At 40.6% G+C, this 20,553-nt stretch overlaps 1 protein-coding gene across 1 annotated transcript in view; it reads right to left on the minus strand.

Annotated features, from left to right (window-relative positions):
* Positions 1-9,135: 9,135 nt before the first annotated feature.
* PFDN1 (prefoldin subunit 1) overlaps positions 9,136-20,553 on the minus strand; it is a 147,636-nt gene continuing 136,218 nt past the window's right edge. Inside the window, exon 4 of the mRNA XM_053717223.1 lies at positions 9,136-9,366. Within this exon, the coding sequence (XP_053573198.1) occupies positions 9,283-9,366 (84 nt within the window). The 3' untranslated portion in view covers positions 9,136-9,282. The remainder of the gene's footprint in view (positions 9,367-20,553) is intronic.

The following is a 20,553-nucleotide window of genomic DNA, read 5'->3' on the forward strand; positions in this document are numbered from 1 at the left end:
AGGAAAAAAAAGAATATGATTCCCATAATTAAGGAAGGTACCGAAACATTCACACAATCTTCTGAAATACGGGAGGCTTTCTTTAGGTTTTATCAAAAATTATATTCTAAGGAGGGAATTAGTGAGAAGGAGAAAGATAAATTCTGGCAAAATATTAATATCCCAAGAATATCTGGAGAAGCTCTTCAATTAATTAATAAAGAAATTACGGAAGAGGAAATTAGGTACACGATAGAAAGAACTAAAGTCAACAAGGCGCCCGGGCCGGATGGCCTCCCGGCGGAATTCTATAAAATGATAAGCGAGGAAGTAACGGGAACACTGGCCAGATTATACAACAGTTATTACATGCAAGGTAAACTGGATTCCCCATACTTTACAGATTCAATAATATCTTTAATTCATAAAAAAGGCAGAAACGTGGAGGATATGGGATCATATCGCCCTATCTCTCTCCTGAATCTGGATTACAAAATTTTTACATCAATTTTAGCAGACAGATTAAAAAGAGCAGTAGGGGACCTGATACATACAGATCAGACAGGTTTTATTCCTGGAAGAAATCTGGTGCGTAATATGCGTCGGGTCTTAGTTATGTTAGATTATTATTATAATAAAAATCAAGATTGTTGCAAAGAAAGTGTAAAGGATTTAGCCCTTCTAACTATCGATGCAGAAAAGGCATTCGATTCGATTGCATGGGATCACTTATTTACTGCTCTAAATAAATTTGGAATAGAGGGAAATTTAGTAAAGATAATAAAAAAGATATATAGTAATCCCAGGTCCCAACTTTTAGTAAATGAGGAATTATCAAATTACATCACACTGCAAAGAGGGACGAGACAAGGCTGCCCGTTATCACCATTGTTATTTGATATCGCGCTCGAACCATTGGCAGTACTGCTAAGACAGGAGATGCAAGGGATTCCGCTGGGAGGTCAGAAGGTAACCATCTCACTCTATGCAGATGACATTGTTTTGTTTTTACAAGATACCAATGTAAGTATTCCAAAATGTCTAGAAATTATTAAGAGCTTCAGCCAATTCTCAGGATATAAAATCAACTCCGAGAAATCGGAGTTATTATGGATTACTAAAACAGCGAGAAGCTGCACTCAGCATATATTTAGAGAAGTGAGCCACATTAATTATCTAGGTATCAAATTGAGTAAAAATCCTAAGGACTGGTATTATTTAAATTATAGTGAGTTTTTTAATAATCTTCAGGAGAAACTGGAAAGGTGGAATATACACTACCTATCCTTATCTGCAAAAATAATGCTGATAAAAACAATAGTTTTCCCCCAATTATTGTTCTTGATGCAGAACTTACCATTATTCATCTCCAAACAGGATGTGGGCAAATATAAAAAGGCATGTACTAGGTTTATATGGGGGAAGAAGAGACCTAGGTTAGCGTTAGATAAGCTTACACAGAGCAAAAAATATGGTGGCCTGGCGTTACCTAATATCACTCACTATAATATTGTAACACTTATCAAATTTGGTATAGATTGGATCTTAGAGACAAACCATGTTACATATTATACAATAGAGTCTGCATTAGTAGCGCCATTTGATCTTAAGGCAATTCTGCATCACCCACACGGCAGACTACCAAGCAATATAGGCAATTTAATTACATTTGCTAACGTTGTTCTTGCATGGCAAAAATATTGTGCCCTTAGAGGTCAAGAGTTTCAATTATCAAAATATTTGCCAATTATAGGAACCCCAGATTTTACAGCAGGGTCAAATAATGCAGTTTTCAGATCTTGGAAACAAAAAGGGATAACGTATTTTGCCCAGATAATGCAACTGGATAGGGAGATAATACAAACATATGAGGAAATAGCAAGGAATTTCCATCTACCGTCAAATAATTTTTTTGCATATCTGTAAGCTAGAAGCTTTCTCTCAGAATTGTTACAGAAGCATAGAATGGTCTGGGACCCAGGCATTGAGTCAGGACTCAAACTATATAAAGCAGGGAAGCGCACATTATCTTACTGGTATCAGGCGATACAAGCCGTGTCGGGAGAAAATCATCTGAATAAGATGAAAGACACACTTCTAAGACATTTTGGAATAGTTCAAAAGGAGGAAATTGCAAAGAGTTTCGAGCGGGCAAGGGAAGCCACTTTATTGGTGACTTGGAGAGAAGCGCAATTTAAACTAATGAATAATTACTATCTTACACCTCATAGGATAGGGAAATGGGGGCAGGGAGGGCAAAATGTGACATGTTTAAAATGTAGGCAAATATTGGCAGACTTGAAACACTGCCTTTGGGGGTGCCCAAAAATTAGACAATTCTGGGGTAAAGTACAATACTGGTTGAACAGATTTTTGCAAGAGAGGGTTGAAATTTCCCCGCGCAATGTATTCTTTTTAGAAAAAGAACTTAGACAAAGAGGTGATAGATTGCTTGTGAATATGGCCATTTTGGCCGCACGCAATTTAATATGTCAGAAGTGGAGATCCCCTGATTCCCCCAGGATAGCAGAATTTATAAACAACATGAAATTACAAATGACAGTAGAAAGACAAGGCTTAACTCGAGTGGCAGAAAAACAGTTTAGACTGTTCTTTGATAAATGGAAGAATATAATCTTGTCATGGCCTCTCGAAATTCAGACTCAGTTCATTGCTCCTTTAAGGAGCTCGCTCTTTTTGATCATGTTGGTAGTGGAGGAGGTACTTCCTCAACAGTGGATGTAAAAATAAATATTTAAGGAGTGAGGAAGCGGCTTGCCACGGTTGGTTTATTCTCTCTCTTTTCCTACCCCTTTCCCCCCCCTCCCTTTTTTCTTTTCTTTTTCTTTTCTTTCTTTTGTTTTATTTTTTTAGGTACATTTAAAAGGTGAATAGAGGAATAAATAGAATTCAGTATTTAGGATAAAACTAATGGGAAGATTATGTTTGTTATCCTATCGTTATGTACAGTTAAATAAGATACAAGTCAGTATAGAGGTATTAGTTATACCCATTTTTGAGAATGTACCTGGAAATTATATATGATGTGATTATTTGTTTTATTTGTATTTTTTAACATTCTTGTCCACAAAATGACAAATATTTGTTTTTTCTGGATTCTCAATAAAATGATTATTTAAAAAAAAAAAAAAAAAAAAGAATTACTGGTGCTCCCTCTTGTTTGATACGAGCAATAACTCGCTGAAGGAGCGCAAACGGAGTTAACAGGTATGCTAGACCGAAATCCCAAGTAACCGACCGGAGCAACTAGCAGAGCGGCCTGAGGATGTCTTAACCTTGAACAGTACCTTGGAAGCTTGGCGTTCTGCCGAGATGCCATCAGATCCAACTCCCATTTGAGGGTTAACCTGGAGAACACCTCCTGATGGAAAGCCCACTCCCCGGGATGAAATGTCTATCTGCTCAGGAAATCCGCTTCCCAGTTGTCCACTGCAGGAATGTGGATGGGAGATAGACAACAATTGTGAGCTTCCGCCTACTGAATAATCCGTGCCACCTACTTCATGGCTAAGGAACTCGGAGTTCCTCCCTGGTGGTTGATGTAAGCCACTGAGGTGATGTTGTCCGATTGAAACCTGATAAACCGGGCTATAGACAATTGAGGCTAAGACATCAGAGCATTGTAAATCACTCTCAACTCCAAATTTGTTTATGGGGAGAGCAGACTCCTCCCGAGTCCATAGTCCCTGCACCTTTAACGAGTCCCAGACTGCAACTCAGCCTAGCAGGCTGGAGTCCGTGGTCACAATCACCCAGGAAGGTCTCCGGAAGCATCTGCCCTGAGACAGATGTTCCTGAGAAAACTACCACGGGAGTCTCTTGTCGACTGGTCTAGATCTACCCTCTGAGACAGATCCGAATGGTCTACGTTCCATTGTCTAAGCATGCATAATTGCAGAGCTCTCAAACAGAATCGAGCAAAGGGAATGATGTCCATGAAAACGACCATCAGATCAATTATCTACTGATGGCCAAACAGTAGACTGAAGAGAGAGGCAAGAGGAGAGAATTTTGGATTTTCTGACCTCTGTCAGAAAAAATTTCATAGATAGGGAATCTATTATGGTCCCTAAGAAAAGCACCCTTGTAGCTGGAACAAGGAAACTCTTTTCCAGATTCATTTTCCAACAGTGGGAACGTAGAAAAGACAACAAGATCTCTGTATGAGAGTTTGCTTGTTGAAAAGATGGCGCCTGAACCAATATGTCATCCAGGTATGGCCACTGCAATTCCCGAGACCTGATCACTGCCAAGAAAGCCCACAGAACCTTTGAGAAAATTCTGGGAGCTGTGGCAAGGCCAAACGGAAAAGCCACAAACTGAAAGTGTTTGTTTAGAAAGGCGAATCTCAGGAATTTGTTATGATCCCTGTGTATGGGAACATGAAGATATGTGTCCTTCAGGTCTATGGTCGTCATGAACTGACCCTCTTGGACCAAAGAAAGAATGGAATGAATGGTGTTTTGAAGGACAGTACCCTGAGAAACTTGTAGAGGCACTTTAGGTCTAAAATGGGTCAAAAAATTCCCTCTTTTTTGGAAACCATGAACAGATTTGAATAGAATCCTAAACCATGTTCCCTTACTGGAACTGGAACATTCACTCCCAGGCAGGAAAGGTCCTGAACGCAATTCAAGAATGCCTCTCTTTTTACCTGGTCTACAGATAATCTTGAGAGGTGGAATCTGCCCCTGGGAGGGAACGTTTTGAATTCTATTTTGTAACCCTGAGATACTATGTCCACAGCCCAAGGATCTGGGACATCTCATCTCCACGCTTGACAAAACAGGGAAAGTCTGCCCCCTACTTGATCTGAACCCAGACAGACTCAGCTGAGGGTTTCTTTGATTGCTTCCCTTTATTCCAAGACTGATTTGGCTTCCAAGAAGACTTGGACTGCTCCTGCTTGGAAGAGGAAGACTTTTAATGTTACTTAAGGAACGAAAATTACTTTGATGTCCTTTGAGTCTGTTCTTGTCTTGCTGTAGAAAAGACCCTTTCCCATCCGTATTATCAGAAATTATTTCTGCCAGACCAGGTCTAAACAAGGTCTTCCCCTTGCAAGGAAGCGTCAGAAGCTTGGACTTAGAGGTAACATCAGCTGACCAAGATTTTAGCCACAATGCCCTGCAGGCTAGGACAGTGAAGCCAGACATCTTGGCTCCCAGTCTAATAACTTGCATGTTAGCATCAGAAATAAAGGAATTGGCTAGTTTGATAGCCTTAATCTTATATCTCCTCTAACAGAGTCTCTACTAAAATTGATTCAGACACTGCGTCGCACCAATAAGATGCTGCACTTGCTACTGTGGCAATACAAACTGCAGGTTGCCATTGAAGACCTTGATGAACATACATCTTCTTTAAATAAGCTTCCAGGTTTTTGTCCATGGGATCCTTAAAGGAACAGTCTAGTCCAAAATAAACTTTCATGATTCAGATAGGGCATGTAATTTTAAACAAATTTCCAATTTACTTTTATCACCAATTTTGCTTTGTTCTCTTGGTATTCTTAGTTGAAAGCTTAAACTAGGAGGTTCATATGCCAATTTATTAAACCTTGAAGACAAGCTCTTTTCAGAATGAATTTTAACAGTTTTTCACTACTAGAGGGTGTTAGTTCATGCGTTTCATATAGATAACACTGTGCTCATGCACGTGAAGTTATCTGGGAGCCAGCACTAATTACCAAACTGCAAGTCTGTCAAAAGAACTGAAATAAAGGGGCAGTTTGCAGAGGCTTAGATACAAGATAATCACAGAGGTAAAAAGTATATAAATATAACTGTTGGTTATGCAAAACTGGGGAATGGGTAATAAAGGGATTATCTATCTTTTAAAACAAAAATTCTGGTGTAGACTGTCCCTTTAAAGGAGCAGCTATCCTCTATAGGAATCGTAGTTATCTTATCCAGAGTAGAAATAGCCCCTTCTACTATAGGCACCGTGCGCCAAGAATCTTCAATGGAGTCAGCAACAGGAAACATCTTTTTAAATATGGAAGACAGGGAGAAAGGAATCCCTGGCTTCTCCCATTCCTGTGAAATAAGCTCTATCACACGGTCTGCTACAGGTAAAACTTCCACAGAGTAAGGAACATCATAGTATTTATTAAGTTTACTAGACTTCTTACGGTTGACAACGACGGACGTATCTGAGTCATCTAAAGTAGCCAATACCTCCTTTAACAGTTCACAAAGGTGTTCAAACTAAATCTGAAGTTTACTTCTTCAGTATCAGCTTATGGAATAATACTGTCCGAATCTGAGATTTCACCTTCAGAGGCTACCGGCGTATACTCCTCATCAGACTTATGAGGGAGGGCAACCTGCATAGCAGTAGGTGAAACAGAAACCTTACTATCTGAATGTCTAATTTTCCTCTTGCGGTTTCCCAGCATAAGAAATAGCAGATAATGCCACAGAAGATACCTGTACAGCAAAATCTGCAGGCAAATAAAATCCCCCAGGAGGCTGAGAGGAACTGCAGGACACTGTATGTGACGCCATAGAGGCTTGGGCCTTTTGAGGAAAAAGCTGTGGCATTGCCTGAACAGCATCATCCTGAGAGACATTGGGCTCAGATGGCAACAATTTATCTTTACATTTTAGTGTTCTAGCTAAGCATGCAGCACAGAATTGCATAGGCAAAACAATTTGTGCCTCTAGGCATAACAAGCATTTGTCAAAAAACACAGAGTCTTGGTCCATGCCCATAATACTAAATAAAAAATTCTTCAAATTGTAGAATTTTTTTTAAATACACTGTCACTTTAAGAAATTTTAATACCATAATTTGGCTGCCAGAAATCTCTAAATTGATCATATAGTAGATCAACACTGAAGAGACTGAAATTCAATGACGCAGCTCCTCTCCATGAATATCCGACAGCAGAAAGAAGTCACATGACCGGCAGAGAGGGGAAACTACTCAGCAAGTAATAGGCACGTGTTTCCCTCCCTACAACATAAAATGCAAGTAGCTGCAGCTGGTTTCAAACGCAAGCAGTTTGTCAGTTAGCCTGTTCTAGCTAAGCAAGCAAAGAAAACCAACTGCCAAATTTTAACATAAGCCACACACATACTAATAAAGTATTTCAACAAAATTAGCCCAAAGAGGAAAAACGACCCAATAAAAGGAAAGATTAACCCCTAGTCTCAGCATACATAATGCAAATTCAAGCAGATCAGCATATTCAGGAATTTCTGGTAGACCTATAACTTTAACATTGTTTCTTCTCATCCTAGCCTCTAAATCCTCCAACCTAGTTTGCAGATTTAACAGTCTGCTCTCTTGCTGTCTATTTATTGCTGACTATTTGTTAAATCCTCAATATATGAAATTCTGCTTTCACTTCACTTAGCCTTTTAGCAAATTGCTTAATATCACCTTTAATCTCTGATAACTCTGTTTTAACCTTTTCAACATGCGGTAAAAATAAATCAGAAATTTGTTTAATTAGCATTTGTGTATCAATGTTGGACAAGGTTATATTACTAGATACTACATATTCTTCTATAGTATCATTGGTCTTATGTCTTGAATATTTCTTTCTCTGGTTTTCCCTACAGTGTTAGGTGATTTATTTTTGTGCTGTTACACATTTTTCCATATTTGTGAACAAGTAAAAATAAGTGTTTTTTAAAAAAATAATGAGTATTAATATACTGATAATAACAGACAAGTGAATGCGTGAGTGCCAAAAGGAGAAACAAAAGAAAGAAGATAAATAGATAAATATTTACCTTAATAGATAAAAATAAGAGGGGAAGTGCAATAAAGAAAGGGCTTTCCAGGGAAAGTACCGTATATAAAATATCAGACAATTTAAATACTTAAAGGGACAGTTCACCCAAAAAATGTCTCCCCTTTAAATTATTCCCAATGATCCTTTTAACCTGCTAGAGTGTATTAAATTGGTTATAAGTAGCTCCTTTACTCCTATTTCAGCATTTGAAATAGCTAATTTAGCCTGTGGTATTGCCACCTACACTGAACAAATTAATACTGGAGTATAGGCTATTGAATAACCTAAGTATACACAGCCAGCAGAAGAGATTACACCCTCAGTGGGATGCAGGATAGTTAAGTAATAAAATTATAATTTTCCATTGTTCTCTCTATGTATTGAGCTTTGGTGTTTCAGCCAAATAAAAGATAAGGAAGCAAGTCTGTTTACACAAACTTAGAACATAATGAGATCTGATATCACCTTTAAGTTCAACCCATTGTAATAGGCTGTGGTTTCAAAGCACAAAATCAGCTACTTCATATAAACAAATAAGCATGAAAATGGAATTTCTCAAATATTTTATGCTCTGCAGTTGCTATAACAAGTCATTTAAACTACATTAATGGAAAAACAATTTTACAGTGTACTGTCCCTTTAAGAGTAAAATGAAACAATCTTACTGGAATCTACGCCGTGGAACAGGAACACGCCCTTCAAGTGTGACAGATAGTAGCGTCCCCTCTGCCATGGACTTGAGAGAAGAAAGCAGGCAGCAAAACTCATCAACGCTGATTGCTTGTGGAGCTGTTAATATGAGTCGGGATGGTTTAGCAGAAAGACTCTCCCTGCATCTCTGGCCCTCTAACTTTCATTCATGCTCTCATTGAGAGGTTGATAGGACTACTTAAAACTCCAGTCCCATGCCGAAGAGTACTACCCTCCATAAGAGATCTTTGAAAACTTCTGACAGTTCTCTGTCCACCTCCTGGGATGAAAGACAAAGAATGACTGAAGGGATGAGGGGAGTGGGAAGAGTATTTAAGCCTTTGGCTGGGGTGTCTTTGCCTGCTCCTGGTGGCCAGGTTCTTATTTCCCAAAAGTAATGAATGCAGCTGTGGACTCTTTCCATTTATGAAGAAAATCTCAAAACCAAATATTTGGCATTTTAAAATATAAACACATAAGATAATAGATTAGATCTACAATTATTTCTAACAGTCAGTTCATTTTCACATTATATTGTACAATACAGTTATGAAACTTCTTTATATACTTAATTCTTTAAATTGAGATTGTTGTATAAAATTATTATTCAAGGGATACAAATACATATATTTTAATATTAAAACACAGATTTTATTAACAAATGCAAATCCAATTAAAATTAAAATCATGGTGCTGTATTTGGTAAAAGTGAGTTTATTATTTTTTCAGCTTGACAATAACGCATGAACAAAATTAGGTGCAACAAAAGCAATGGTTTACAATAATATTACAATAATTTTTTTATAAACTCCTTTTGTCCAGTGGAAATAGTCTTTTCAAACATGTCAATGTGCTCTTCTTGCTATCAACATTTCCCTTATGTTATCTTCAGCTTCTTTCACACTTCGCTCCAAATATGTTTTTTTCTGCTGTAAAAAAAAAGATGAGAATTGCTTAGCAATAACATTATTTGCTGACTGAGTGATGAAACAAACTATAGGGGGTACCACATCCCATTGGAGTTAAAAAGGGGCACCATTTTGTTTCATGTGTACATGGTTCGATCAGGAGATCAACTGGTAACTGCAAGGGGATGTGGCCCCTCACATACGTAAATGATCAGTTCCCTCATATACAAATAAAGCGATCCCCTTTATCATATGAGGGGTGTTTTGTGTGTCTATTGGATGCTGCGGTTTGGACAAATAAACTGCTTTGGAGCCACAACACCATCCAAAGCATTAGTGACCTGAGTGTAAAGACTGCGAGTTAAAAATCGGTGTGTCCGTGCATATTTTGTAGGAAATATAAGCTACAGAACTGCGAATAAAAAGAGCCCATGCAGAGACACAAACCCCAAAAATAAAGACATAGCTCTATGTGATTTTTAGAAAAACTAATGCATCACACCACCCTGGATTGCTATACTTATCGCCTAGCTTTCCCCCAGTGATGTCATGGTTAAGATGAGGGGTGAGCTTTACTCTGAGCTATTTAAATATAGTTGGCACCATGTATCTTGGTCACTAAGGAATGTCAGCTTTCCCTTAAGATTTTGCTTTTTTGTTTGTTCCTTGGCTGCTTGTTGGACCTGCTGGCTTGTTACTTGCCTAATTCGTGGACAAATGTGATAGTTGCTTTTGGAAGAGCAACTTTCAATTTTACCCTAAATGTTGGTGTGAATTTAGCGGCAACGAAAACACTACAAACTGTGGTTTTACCTCAAAGAAAACCACCTATAACTAAAAAGATAGTTGTTAGAATATGGGGATATTTGTATAGTTTGCAGTGCGACCGGAGTAGCTCTGAACCAGATTTACTCAGTCTAAATCTTGCCTAGTGTTTGATACTATGTTAAGATGTTTATTTGATACTGTGTAAAACAAATGCAAGTGTAAGTTTGAATTTACTAGAAGTATAATAATTTCAATCCGTTATATGAAAGACAGATATCTGATATTTAGTAAATAATATATAAGAATTTATTCAAAGTAACTTATAAATACATGCATACAGTAAAAACAATAAAAGCTAGAACTACCTATTATTTTTTGACCGGATCCGGAATTAAAATATAATCAATACAAAACAGTAAGAAATATAATTATTCTAAAATATAATAGCGTTCCTAGAAATGTGTATGTGATATTATTAACTAGAGCAAAAAAGGGGCTTACAGTTTATATGTAGAATCCTGCATATATTGATATAACACACATGAAATAGAAGAGTATGCAAAAATGCATTCGCCCGGGGCTTAAAAAATAAAAAATTCCAAGATGGTTGTACTATACCGTTATAGTTATTCTGTAAATCCTGTTCGTTGAGGCAAACTATTGTGGAAACCCACCAGGGGGTCTCTTATAATCGTATCCAGAGGGTTAGTATGGCAATAGTTTGTTGCTTTAGTTGTGATCTTTTTGATGATGTGGAGGTTACGATTTTTTGTATCCTTTGTTGGAGGACCCACCAGGGGGTCTTACACAGTCTTTCAAGTGTATTTTATTGTGCAAAATACAATCCTCTCTTTGTTCTTGTTAATTATTTAGTTGGATGTTGTCGGACTTTGTTCTCTAATTCACTTTTGTTGAGCGGTTCGGTTAGAGAAGTATTCTCAAGTTGCCAAAACTGTGCGATGTTAGGAGATCTTGTGTATCCTTTGTTGGAGGACCCACCAGGGGGTCTTACACAGTCTTTCAGGTGTATTTTATTGTGCAAAATACAATCTTCTCTTTGTTCTTGCTGATTATTTAGTTGGATGTTGTCGGACTTTGTTCTCTAATTCACTTTTGTTGAGCGGTTCGGTTAGAGAAGTGTCCACAAGTTGCCAAGCTGTGCGATGTTTTAGGCTATGTTTTGAGCTTTTTTGGTTTCTGTGTGACCTTTTTTAAGTATTTGGATTCTTTTGCGGTACCGGAGGGCTCACACTATAGTCGAGTTCTGCTAGATTTCTGACTTGTTTTTTGCTCTCTCATTTGTTGGCGGTTCTCGATCTTTGTACCTTACATAATTTTGTTCCGATAGCAGTTCTACTTCCTTGTCTTGATCTTTAGTGTAGAGCTGCTGGATATGATTTAGTGCAGATGTAGAAGTTGGAATAAAGTCCTGAGTCTCTGGAGCAGTATGTCTGGACGCGTTTCGGCTGTCAACTGCAGCCTTTTTCATACAGCCTTTTTCATACTAAAGTCCGACAAAGATCAAGACAAGGAAGTAGAACTGCTATCGGAACAAAATTATGTAAGGTACAAAGATCGAGAACCGCCAACAAATGAGAGAGCAAAAAACAAGTCAGAAATCTAGCAGAACTCGACTATAGTGTGAGCCCTCCGGTACCGCAAAAGAATCCAAATACTTAAAAAAGGTCACACAGAAACCAAAAAAGCTCAAAACATAGCCTAAAACATCGCACAGCTTGGCAACTTGTGGACACTTCTCTAACCGAACCGCTCAACAAAAGTGAATTAGAGAACAAAGTCCGACAACATCCAACTAAATAATCAGCAAGAACAAAGAGAAGATTGTATTTTGCACAATAAAATACACCTGAAAGACTGTGTAAGACCCCCTGGTGGGTCCTCCAACAAAGGATACACAAGATCTCCTAACATCGCACAGTTTTGGCAACTTGAGAATACTTCTCTAACCGAACCGCTCAACAAAAGTGAATTAGAGAACAAAGTCTGACAACATCCAACTAAATAATTAACAAGAACAAAGAGAGGATTGTATTTTGCACAATAAAATACACTTGAAAGACTGTGTAAGACCCCCTGGTGGGTCCTCCAACAAAGGATACAAAAAATCGTAACCTCCACATCATCAAAAAGATCACAACTAAAGCAACAAACTATTGCCATACTAACCCTCTGGATACGATTATAAGAGACCCCCTGGTGGGTTTCCACAATAGTTTGCCTCAACGAACAGGATTTACAGAATAACTATAACGGTATAGTACAACCATCTTGGAATTTTTTATTTTTTAAGCCCCGGGCGAATGCATTTTTGCATACTCTTCTATTTCATGTGTGTTATATCAATATATGCAGGATTCTACATATAAACTGTAAGCCCCTTTTTTGCTCTAGTTAATAATATCACATACACATTTCTAGGAACGCTATTATATTTTAGAATAATTATATTTCTTACTGTTTTGTATTGATTATATTTTAATTCCGGATCCGGTCAAAAAATAATAGGTAGTTCTAGCTTTTATTGTTTTTACTGTATGCATGTATTTATAAGTTACTTTGAATAAATTCTTATATATTATTTACTAAATATCAGATATCTGTCTTTCATATAACGGATTGAAATTATTATACTTCTAGTAAATTCAAACTTACACTTGCATTTGTTTTACACAGTATCAAATAAACATCTTAACATAGTATCAAACACTAGGCAAGATTTAGACTGAGTAAATCTGGTTCAGAGCTACTCCGGTCGCACTGCAAACTATACAAATATCCCCATACTTGCCTAATTCACCTTATGACCTGGTTATATTACCTGCGGGACCTCTACAATCAGCTACTTTCAACAACATACAACAGGAATGTTTCCTATGTTTCTTTAATAGAGAAGCAAAGATATTCTCAACAATAAAACCTATAATTCTACTGGTGACCTATCAAATCAGTATCTATCACAAATGTTATGGTTAAAACTAATGACTGTGACAATATTTTGGTTGCTTCATCATAGGAAGAGATATACTGCCTACAAGATTGCCTCATTCTAAATGGCAGGTAAGTAGCAGCACTGTCATCCTAATGGGTTAACTGGGGTTTGCTTCCCTGACAGCAATGTCACCTGCAACATAATTTTGCAACATAATTTTGTAACAGTAACAACATATGTTTATTGAACAAATTATGCTTACCTGATAATTTCATTTCCATCGAGGGGAGGAGAGTCCACAGCTTCATTCATTACTGTCGGGAATTAAGAACCTGGCCACCAGGAGGAGGCAAAGACACCCCAACCAAAGGCTTAAATACCTCCCCCACTTCCCTCATCCCCCAGTCATTCTGCCGAGGGAACAAGGAACAGTAGGATAAATATCAGGGTATAAATGGTGCCAGAAGATGAATTAAAATTTAGGTCCATCCATCGGAGATAAGGGCGGAAGCCGTGGACTCTCATCCCCTCGATGGAAATGAAATTATCAGGTAAGTGTAATTTATGTTTTCCAACTAAAGGGGAGGAGAGTCCACGGCTTAATTCATTACTGTTGGGAACATATACCCAAGTTCTAGAGGACACTGAATGAAATCGGGAGGGTAAAAGGCGGATCCTAAACTAAGGGCACACAGCCTGCAAAACTTTTCTCCCAAAAACAGCTTCTACAGAAGCAAAAACGTCAAATTTCTAAAACTTTGTAAAAGCGTGCAAGGAGGACCAGGTAGCCGCCTTACAAATTTGCTCCATAGAGTTGAATGAGCCATGAGCCTCTGAGGAGGCTTATGTCCCGCTGTCTCATAGGCCAAGCGAATCAAGCTCCTCAACCCAAAGGACAAAGAAGTAGAAGAGCTTTCTGCCCCTTGCGCTTCCCTGAATACACCACAAAAAGAGATGTAGAATGTCTGAAATCCTCCGTAGCCTGAAGATAAAACTTTCAGGCACGAACCACATCCAGGTTATGAAGTAACCTCTCCTTAGAAGAAGAAGGGTTAGGACATACAGAAGGAACAACTATTTCCTGATTGATGTTACGGTTAGACACCACCTTGGGAAGAAACTCCAAACCAGTGAGAAGCACAACCTTATCTGCATGAAAAAACAGATAAGGATGCTAACATTGCAAGGCAGCCAGTTCAGATACTCTGTGTGCCGATGCAATGGCCAAAAAGAAAAATAACTTTCCAGGACAGAATCTTAAATGGACACTGAACCCAAATTTTTTCTTTCATGATTCAGATAGAGCATGACATTTTAAGTAACTTTCTAAATTACTCCTATTATAATTTTTTCTTCGTTCTCTTGCTATCTTTATTTTAAAAGCAGGAATTTAAATCTTAGCAGCCAGACAATTTTAGGTTCAGCACCGTGGACAGCGCTTGCTTATTGGAGGCTGACATTTACCCACCAATAAGCAAGCATAACCCAGGTTCTCAACCAAAAATGGGCCGGCTCCTATGCATCACATTTCTGCTTTTTAAATAAAGATAGCAAGAAAGTTGCTTAAAACGGCATGCTCTATCTGAATCATGAAAGAAAAAATTTGGGTTTAGTGTCCCTTTAATATCAATGGAGTGCATAGGCTCAAACAGAACCTTCTGCAATACCTTAAGGACCAAGTTTAAGCTCCATGGGGGAGCAGACTGTCTAAAGACAGGCCTGATTCTAGACAGCGAGTCTCCTATGCAACAAGACCAATAATGCCGAAATCTGTCCCTTAAAGGAACTGGCGGCAAGACCCTTCTCCAAACCCTCTTGGAGAAAGGACAGAATCCTGGATACCTTCACCTTATGCCAAGGATATCTATGCTTCTCACACCAGGACAAGTAAGTACTAAACACCTTATGGTAGATGCGACGAGTGACTGGCACCCTTGCCTGAATTAGCGTATCAATCACACTTCCAGAAAAGCCTCTCTTGGCCAAGACTAGGCGTTCAATCTCCACCCAGTCAGCCTCAGAGAATCGAGATTTTGATGTTGAAAAGGACCCTGTTCCAGCAGATCCCTGCGACAGGGTAACCTCCACGGCAGAGGGGATGATATCCCACCAGATCCGCAAACCACGTCCTCCGTGGACACGATGGAGCAATCAGAATGGCCGAAGCTTGCTCCTGTTTGATGCGTGCCACTACACAAGGTAGAAGTGGTAATGGTGGAAAAATGTAAGCTAGGCTGAACCGCCAAGGCATCTATCAGCTCTGCCTGGGGATTCCTCGACCCGTATCGGGGTAGCTTGCAATTGAGTATGGACGCCATGAGATCTATCTCTGGCGTTCCCCACATGAGACAAATCTCTGCAAAGACTTCAGGGTGGAGAGACCATTCCCCTGGATGGAAGGATTGCCTGCTGAGAAAAAACGCTTCCCAGTTGTCCACACCTGGAATGTGAATCGCTGACAGAGAGCAGCTGTGGGACTCCGCCCACTCCAAGACATCTCCCTCATGGCTAGGGAGGTCCTCGTACCCCCCTGATGGTTGATGTAAGTCACTGAGGTAATGTTGTCGGTCTGGAATCTGAACGACCCCAGAGGAGGCCATGCCTTCAGAGCATTGTAGATTGCTCGGAGTTCCAGAATATCAGAAGGAGAGACTCATCCCTGAACCATTTTCCTTGTGCCATCCAGGCACCCCAAACAACTCCCCATCCTGCCAGACTCGCATCCGTGGTCACAATCTCCCAGGATGGTCTCAAGAAGGATGTCCCCATGGACAGTGTCTTCGGACAGATCCACCAAGAGAGGGAGATCCGAGTCAGAGAATCCATGGATATCTGCTGTGATAGATCTGAATGATCTCCGTTCCACTGTCTCAACATGCACAATTGAAGAGGTCTGAAATGGAACCTGGCGAATGGAATGGAACCTCCATACACAGCTACCGAGGAGCTTGAGGAGGACTGAAGAGCAAGACAAGAGGACGCAATCTTCCTGCTTCGATGGTCTGTAAGAAATATTTTCATGGACAAAGAGTCTATTATCGTGCCCAGGAACTCCACCCTGTTGCTGGGAACCAGGGAACTCTTTCCTGAGTTGATCTTCCAACCATGAGATTGGAGCAAAAGAAGAAGAGCCCTCGAATGATCCTCTGCGACACTGAGCGACAGCGCCTGGACTAGGATGTCGTCCAGATAGGGCGCCACCGCAATGCCTCTGGCAACTGCAAGAAGTGCCCCCAGAACCTTTGTGAGGACTCTCGGGGCCGTCGCTAGACCAAAGGGGAGGGCCACAAACTGGAAGTGTGGTCCAGAAACGCAAATCTTAGGAACTTGAAGTGGTTCCTGTGGATTGGCACATGAAGGTATGCATCCTTCAAGTCTATAGTTGTCATGAACTGTCCCTTTTGAACTAGGGGCAGAATAGATCTGATCCTTTCCATTTTGAACGATGGAACAATCAGAAACTTGTTTAAACACTTTAGGTCCAGAATCTGCTTGGGGTACTGGTACGATAATGCAGAAAGAAGAGAGATCCCTCACACACTCTAGAAAGGTCTCTCTGTTTTCTGGTCTTGAAGACAGGTTTGACAGGAGGAATCTGCCCCTGGGCGGATGGGATCTGAACCCTATCCTGTAACTCTGGGCGACAACCTCCAGAACCCAAGGGTCCTGAGCATCCTGTAACCATGCTTCCGAGAAGGGAGATAATTTGCCCCCTACTGGGTCCGGAGACCGGTCAGGGGCCGCCCCTTCATGCCGATTTTCTCTCGGCGGGCTTCTTGCTCTGCTTAGACTTGTTCCAAAAATTAGCCAGTTTCCAAGTTCCCTTGGACTGGTCCGCTTTTGCGGCAGGCAGCTAGCACTGGGTCCACACAAGAGGGACAAAAAGTAGATCCTTTAGGCTTAGCCTTCTTATCCTGCGGTAGGAAAGCTCCTTTGCATCCCGTAAACGTGGATATGATCGAATCTAAACCTGGACCGAAAGAGAATCTTTCTTTAAAAAGGCAGGGACAACAGTCTCGACTTAGAGCTTATACCCGCATACCAAGACTTTAGCCACAGAAAAACAAAAAAAAAAAACGACACCTTAGCGTTCAGGTGAATAATTTGCATATTGGCACAGGTGAAAGAATTAGGGACCTTCAGCGCTTTAATCTTATCCTGTATCTCGTCGATGGAAATCTCCCCCTCAACCATTTCACACCAATATGTCGCGGCTACGGCTGCTGCCGGCTGAAAAACAAACCTTGTGTGTTGAAACATCTTCCTTAACATGTTTTCCAACTTTTTATCCATGGGCTCTTTAAACAACAAACTATCCTCGAGGGGAATAGTTGTCCGCTTTGCGAGCGTGGAGATCCATCCACCATAGGGACAGTACCCCACAGCTCAAGCTGAGAGTCCGGGATGGGGAACAGTTTCCTAAAGGAAGAAAAAGCAGAAAAGGAAAAACCTAAATCGCTCCCATTCATTGTTAATAATATTAGCCATCTTAACAGAACCACCCTGTCCTCATATACCTTATCAAGCTTAGGAATCACAGGTTCCTCCGGAAGCTTCGATTCCGGAACCTCCAGAGTAGCAAGCACTTGCTTTAGCAAAAAGCGCACATTCTCTATCCTAAACCTAAAGTCAGGCTCCTCCGCAGCCGGAGGTTTAGATGACACGGACTCCGACCCAGAGGGGGCCTCCTCCGATGAGTCTGAGTGGGCCTCATCTTCGTATAACGCCTCTGATATTTCCCTAGGCGTAGACAACCCCTGGGCCGGGCCGCCATAATACGACCTACACTTGCGCTTAGCAGAACGTGGTAAGGCATGGATCACTTTCGATACAGCCGTTTGCAGTTGATCTGCAAAATCTGACGGCCAACGATTCTCTCCCGCAGGAGTAATGTTTGGACTCGGGGGCGCTGCCTGTGCAATTGGAGATTAATGAAGGAACGCACCTCAAGGGACGGGGAACCCTCAGAAGTGGACGGCTCAGTAGTACTAGACATCCGTTTACTTTTAGATGTCGTAACTTTATCAAGGCATGTGGAACATAGTTGAGCAGGCTGTTCTACCAGAACCTTATCACAATAAACACAGGAATGAGACCTTGTTAAAGAGGGAGAACCCTTTAACACGTCATAGTCCTCCATAGCTTGCGCTTATATTATGGACTAGATAAACTTAATAAATAGGCACCTTTATAACCTCCAATGGCTGGGGCAATCACCACCTCCTATGACCCGGACTACAGAAACCATTTAGTCTCCGGCGCCGCAAATCAACAGAGAAAGAGAGAGATAGCCCCAGCCGGTCACATGGAATAGCTGGCAGGACCAGCCCTGCCTAAGGAGAAAACGCGCCAAAAAAGGGCCGCACAATACTCCCGTAAGTCACCTGAAAGTTCCACACATTGCCAGAGCCTCATCTCGCACATAACGCAGCAATGACACAAACAATATCATGTATAAACCCCCTCTGTTCAGTAATCCCCTTTCCAGGAATATTAACCCTTGATTCTTTAAAGATAAAAGGCATCACACTGTGACCCTGTCTTCCGTGTTATCATTATGTATAAAAAATGAAACAATCTTACCAGGATCTATGCCGTGGAACAAGAACACGGCCTTTCAAGTGTGACAGGTTAGTAGCCTCACTCCTGACATGGGCTTGATTGCCTGTGGAGCTGTTTACACGAGTCAGGATGGTTTTACAGAAAGACTCTCCCTGCATCTCCGGACTCTAACTTTCGCCCAGGCTCTCACTGAGAGGCTGACAGGACTACTTAAAACTCCAGTCCCAATGCGAAGAGTACTACCCTCCATAAGAGACTACTCTGATCTTCGGCACTTCTCTGCCGTCCTCCTGTGACGAAAGGCAAGGAATGACAGGGGGATGAGGGAAGTGGAGGAGGTATTTAAGCCTTTGGCTCCGGTGTCTTTGCCTCCTCCTGGTGGCCCGGCTCTTAATTCCTGACAGTAATGAATGAAGCCGTGGACTTTCCTCCCCTTTAGATGGAAAATTTATGAAGAAAAAACATAATTTATGCTTACCTGATAAATTCCTTTCTTCTGTTGTGTGATCAGTCCACGGGTCATCATTACTTCTGGGATATTATCTGCTCCCCTACAGGAAGTGCAAGAGGATTCACCCAGCAGAGTTGCTATATAGCTCCTCCCCTCTACGTCACCTCCAGTCATTCGACCAAAGACCAACGAGAAAGGAGAACCCAAGGGTGTAGTGGTGACTGAATTATAATTTAAAAAATATGCACCTGCCTTAAAAACAGGGCGGGCCGTGGACTGATCACACAACAGAAGAAAGGAATTTATCAGGTAAGCATAAATTATGTTTTCTTCTGTTATGTGTGATCAGTCCACGGGTCATCATTACTTCTGGGATACCAATACCAAAGCAAAAGTACACGGATGACGGGAGGGATATGCAGGCTCATTATACAGAAGGAACCACTGCCTGAAGAACCTTTCTCCCAAAAATAGCCTCCGAAGAAGCAAAAGTGTCAAATTTGTAAAATTTGGAAAAAGTATGAAGCGAAGACCAAGTTGCAGCCTTGCAAATCTGTTCAACAGAGGCCTCATTCTTAAAGGCCCAAGTGGAAGCCACAGCTCTAGTGGAATGAGCTGTAATTCTTTCAGGAGGCTGCTGTCCAGCAGTCTCATAGGCTAAACGTATTAAGCTACGAAGCCAAAAAGAGAGAGAGGTAGCAGAAGCTTTTTGACCTCTCCTCTGTCCAGAATAAACGACAAACAGGGAAGAAGTTTGGCGAAAATCTTTAGTTGCCTGCAAGTAGAACTTGAGGGCACGAACTACATCCAGATTGTGTAGAAGACGTTCCTTCTTTGAAGAAGGATTTGGACACAAGGATGGAACAACAATCTCTTGATTGATATTCCTGTTAGTGACTACCTTAGGTAAGAACCCAGGTTTAGTACGCAGAACTACCTTGTCTGAGTGAAAGATCAGATAAGGAGAATCACAATGTAGGGCTGATAACTCAGAGACTCTTCGAGCCGAGGAAATAGCCATTAAAAATAGAACTTTCCAAGATAATAATTTTATATCAATGGAATGAAGGGGTTCAAACGGAACACCCTGTAAAACGTTAAGAACTAAGTTTAAACTCCATGGCGGAGCAACAGTTTTAAACACAGGCTTGATCCTAGTTAAAGCCTGACAAAAGGCTTGGATGTCTGAATTTTCTGACAGACGCCTGTGAAACAAGATGGACAGAGCTGAAATCTGTCCCTTTAATGAGCTAGCCGATAAACCCTTTTCTAAACCTTCTTGTAGAAAAGACAATATCCTAGGAATCCTAACCTTACTCCAGGAGTAATCTTTGGATTCACACCAGTATAGGTATTTACGCCATATTTTATGGTAAATCTTTCTGGTAACAGGCTTCCTAGCCTGTATCAGGGTATCAATAACCGACTCAGAAAAACCACGTTTTGATAAAATCAAGCGTTCAATTTCCAAGCAGTC

Source organism: Bombina bombina, chromosome 6, assembly GCF_027579735.1.
Source record: "Bombina bombina isolate aBomBom1 chromosome 6, aBomBom1.pri, whole genome shotgun sequence".
NCBI lineage: Eukaryota > Metazoa > Chordata > Amphibia > Anura > Bombinatoridae > Bombina > Bombina bombina.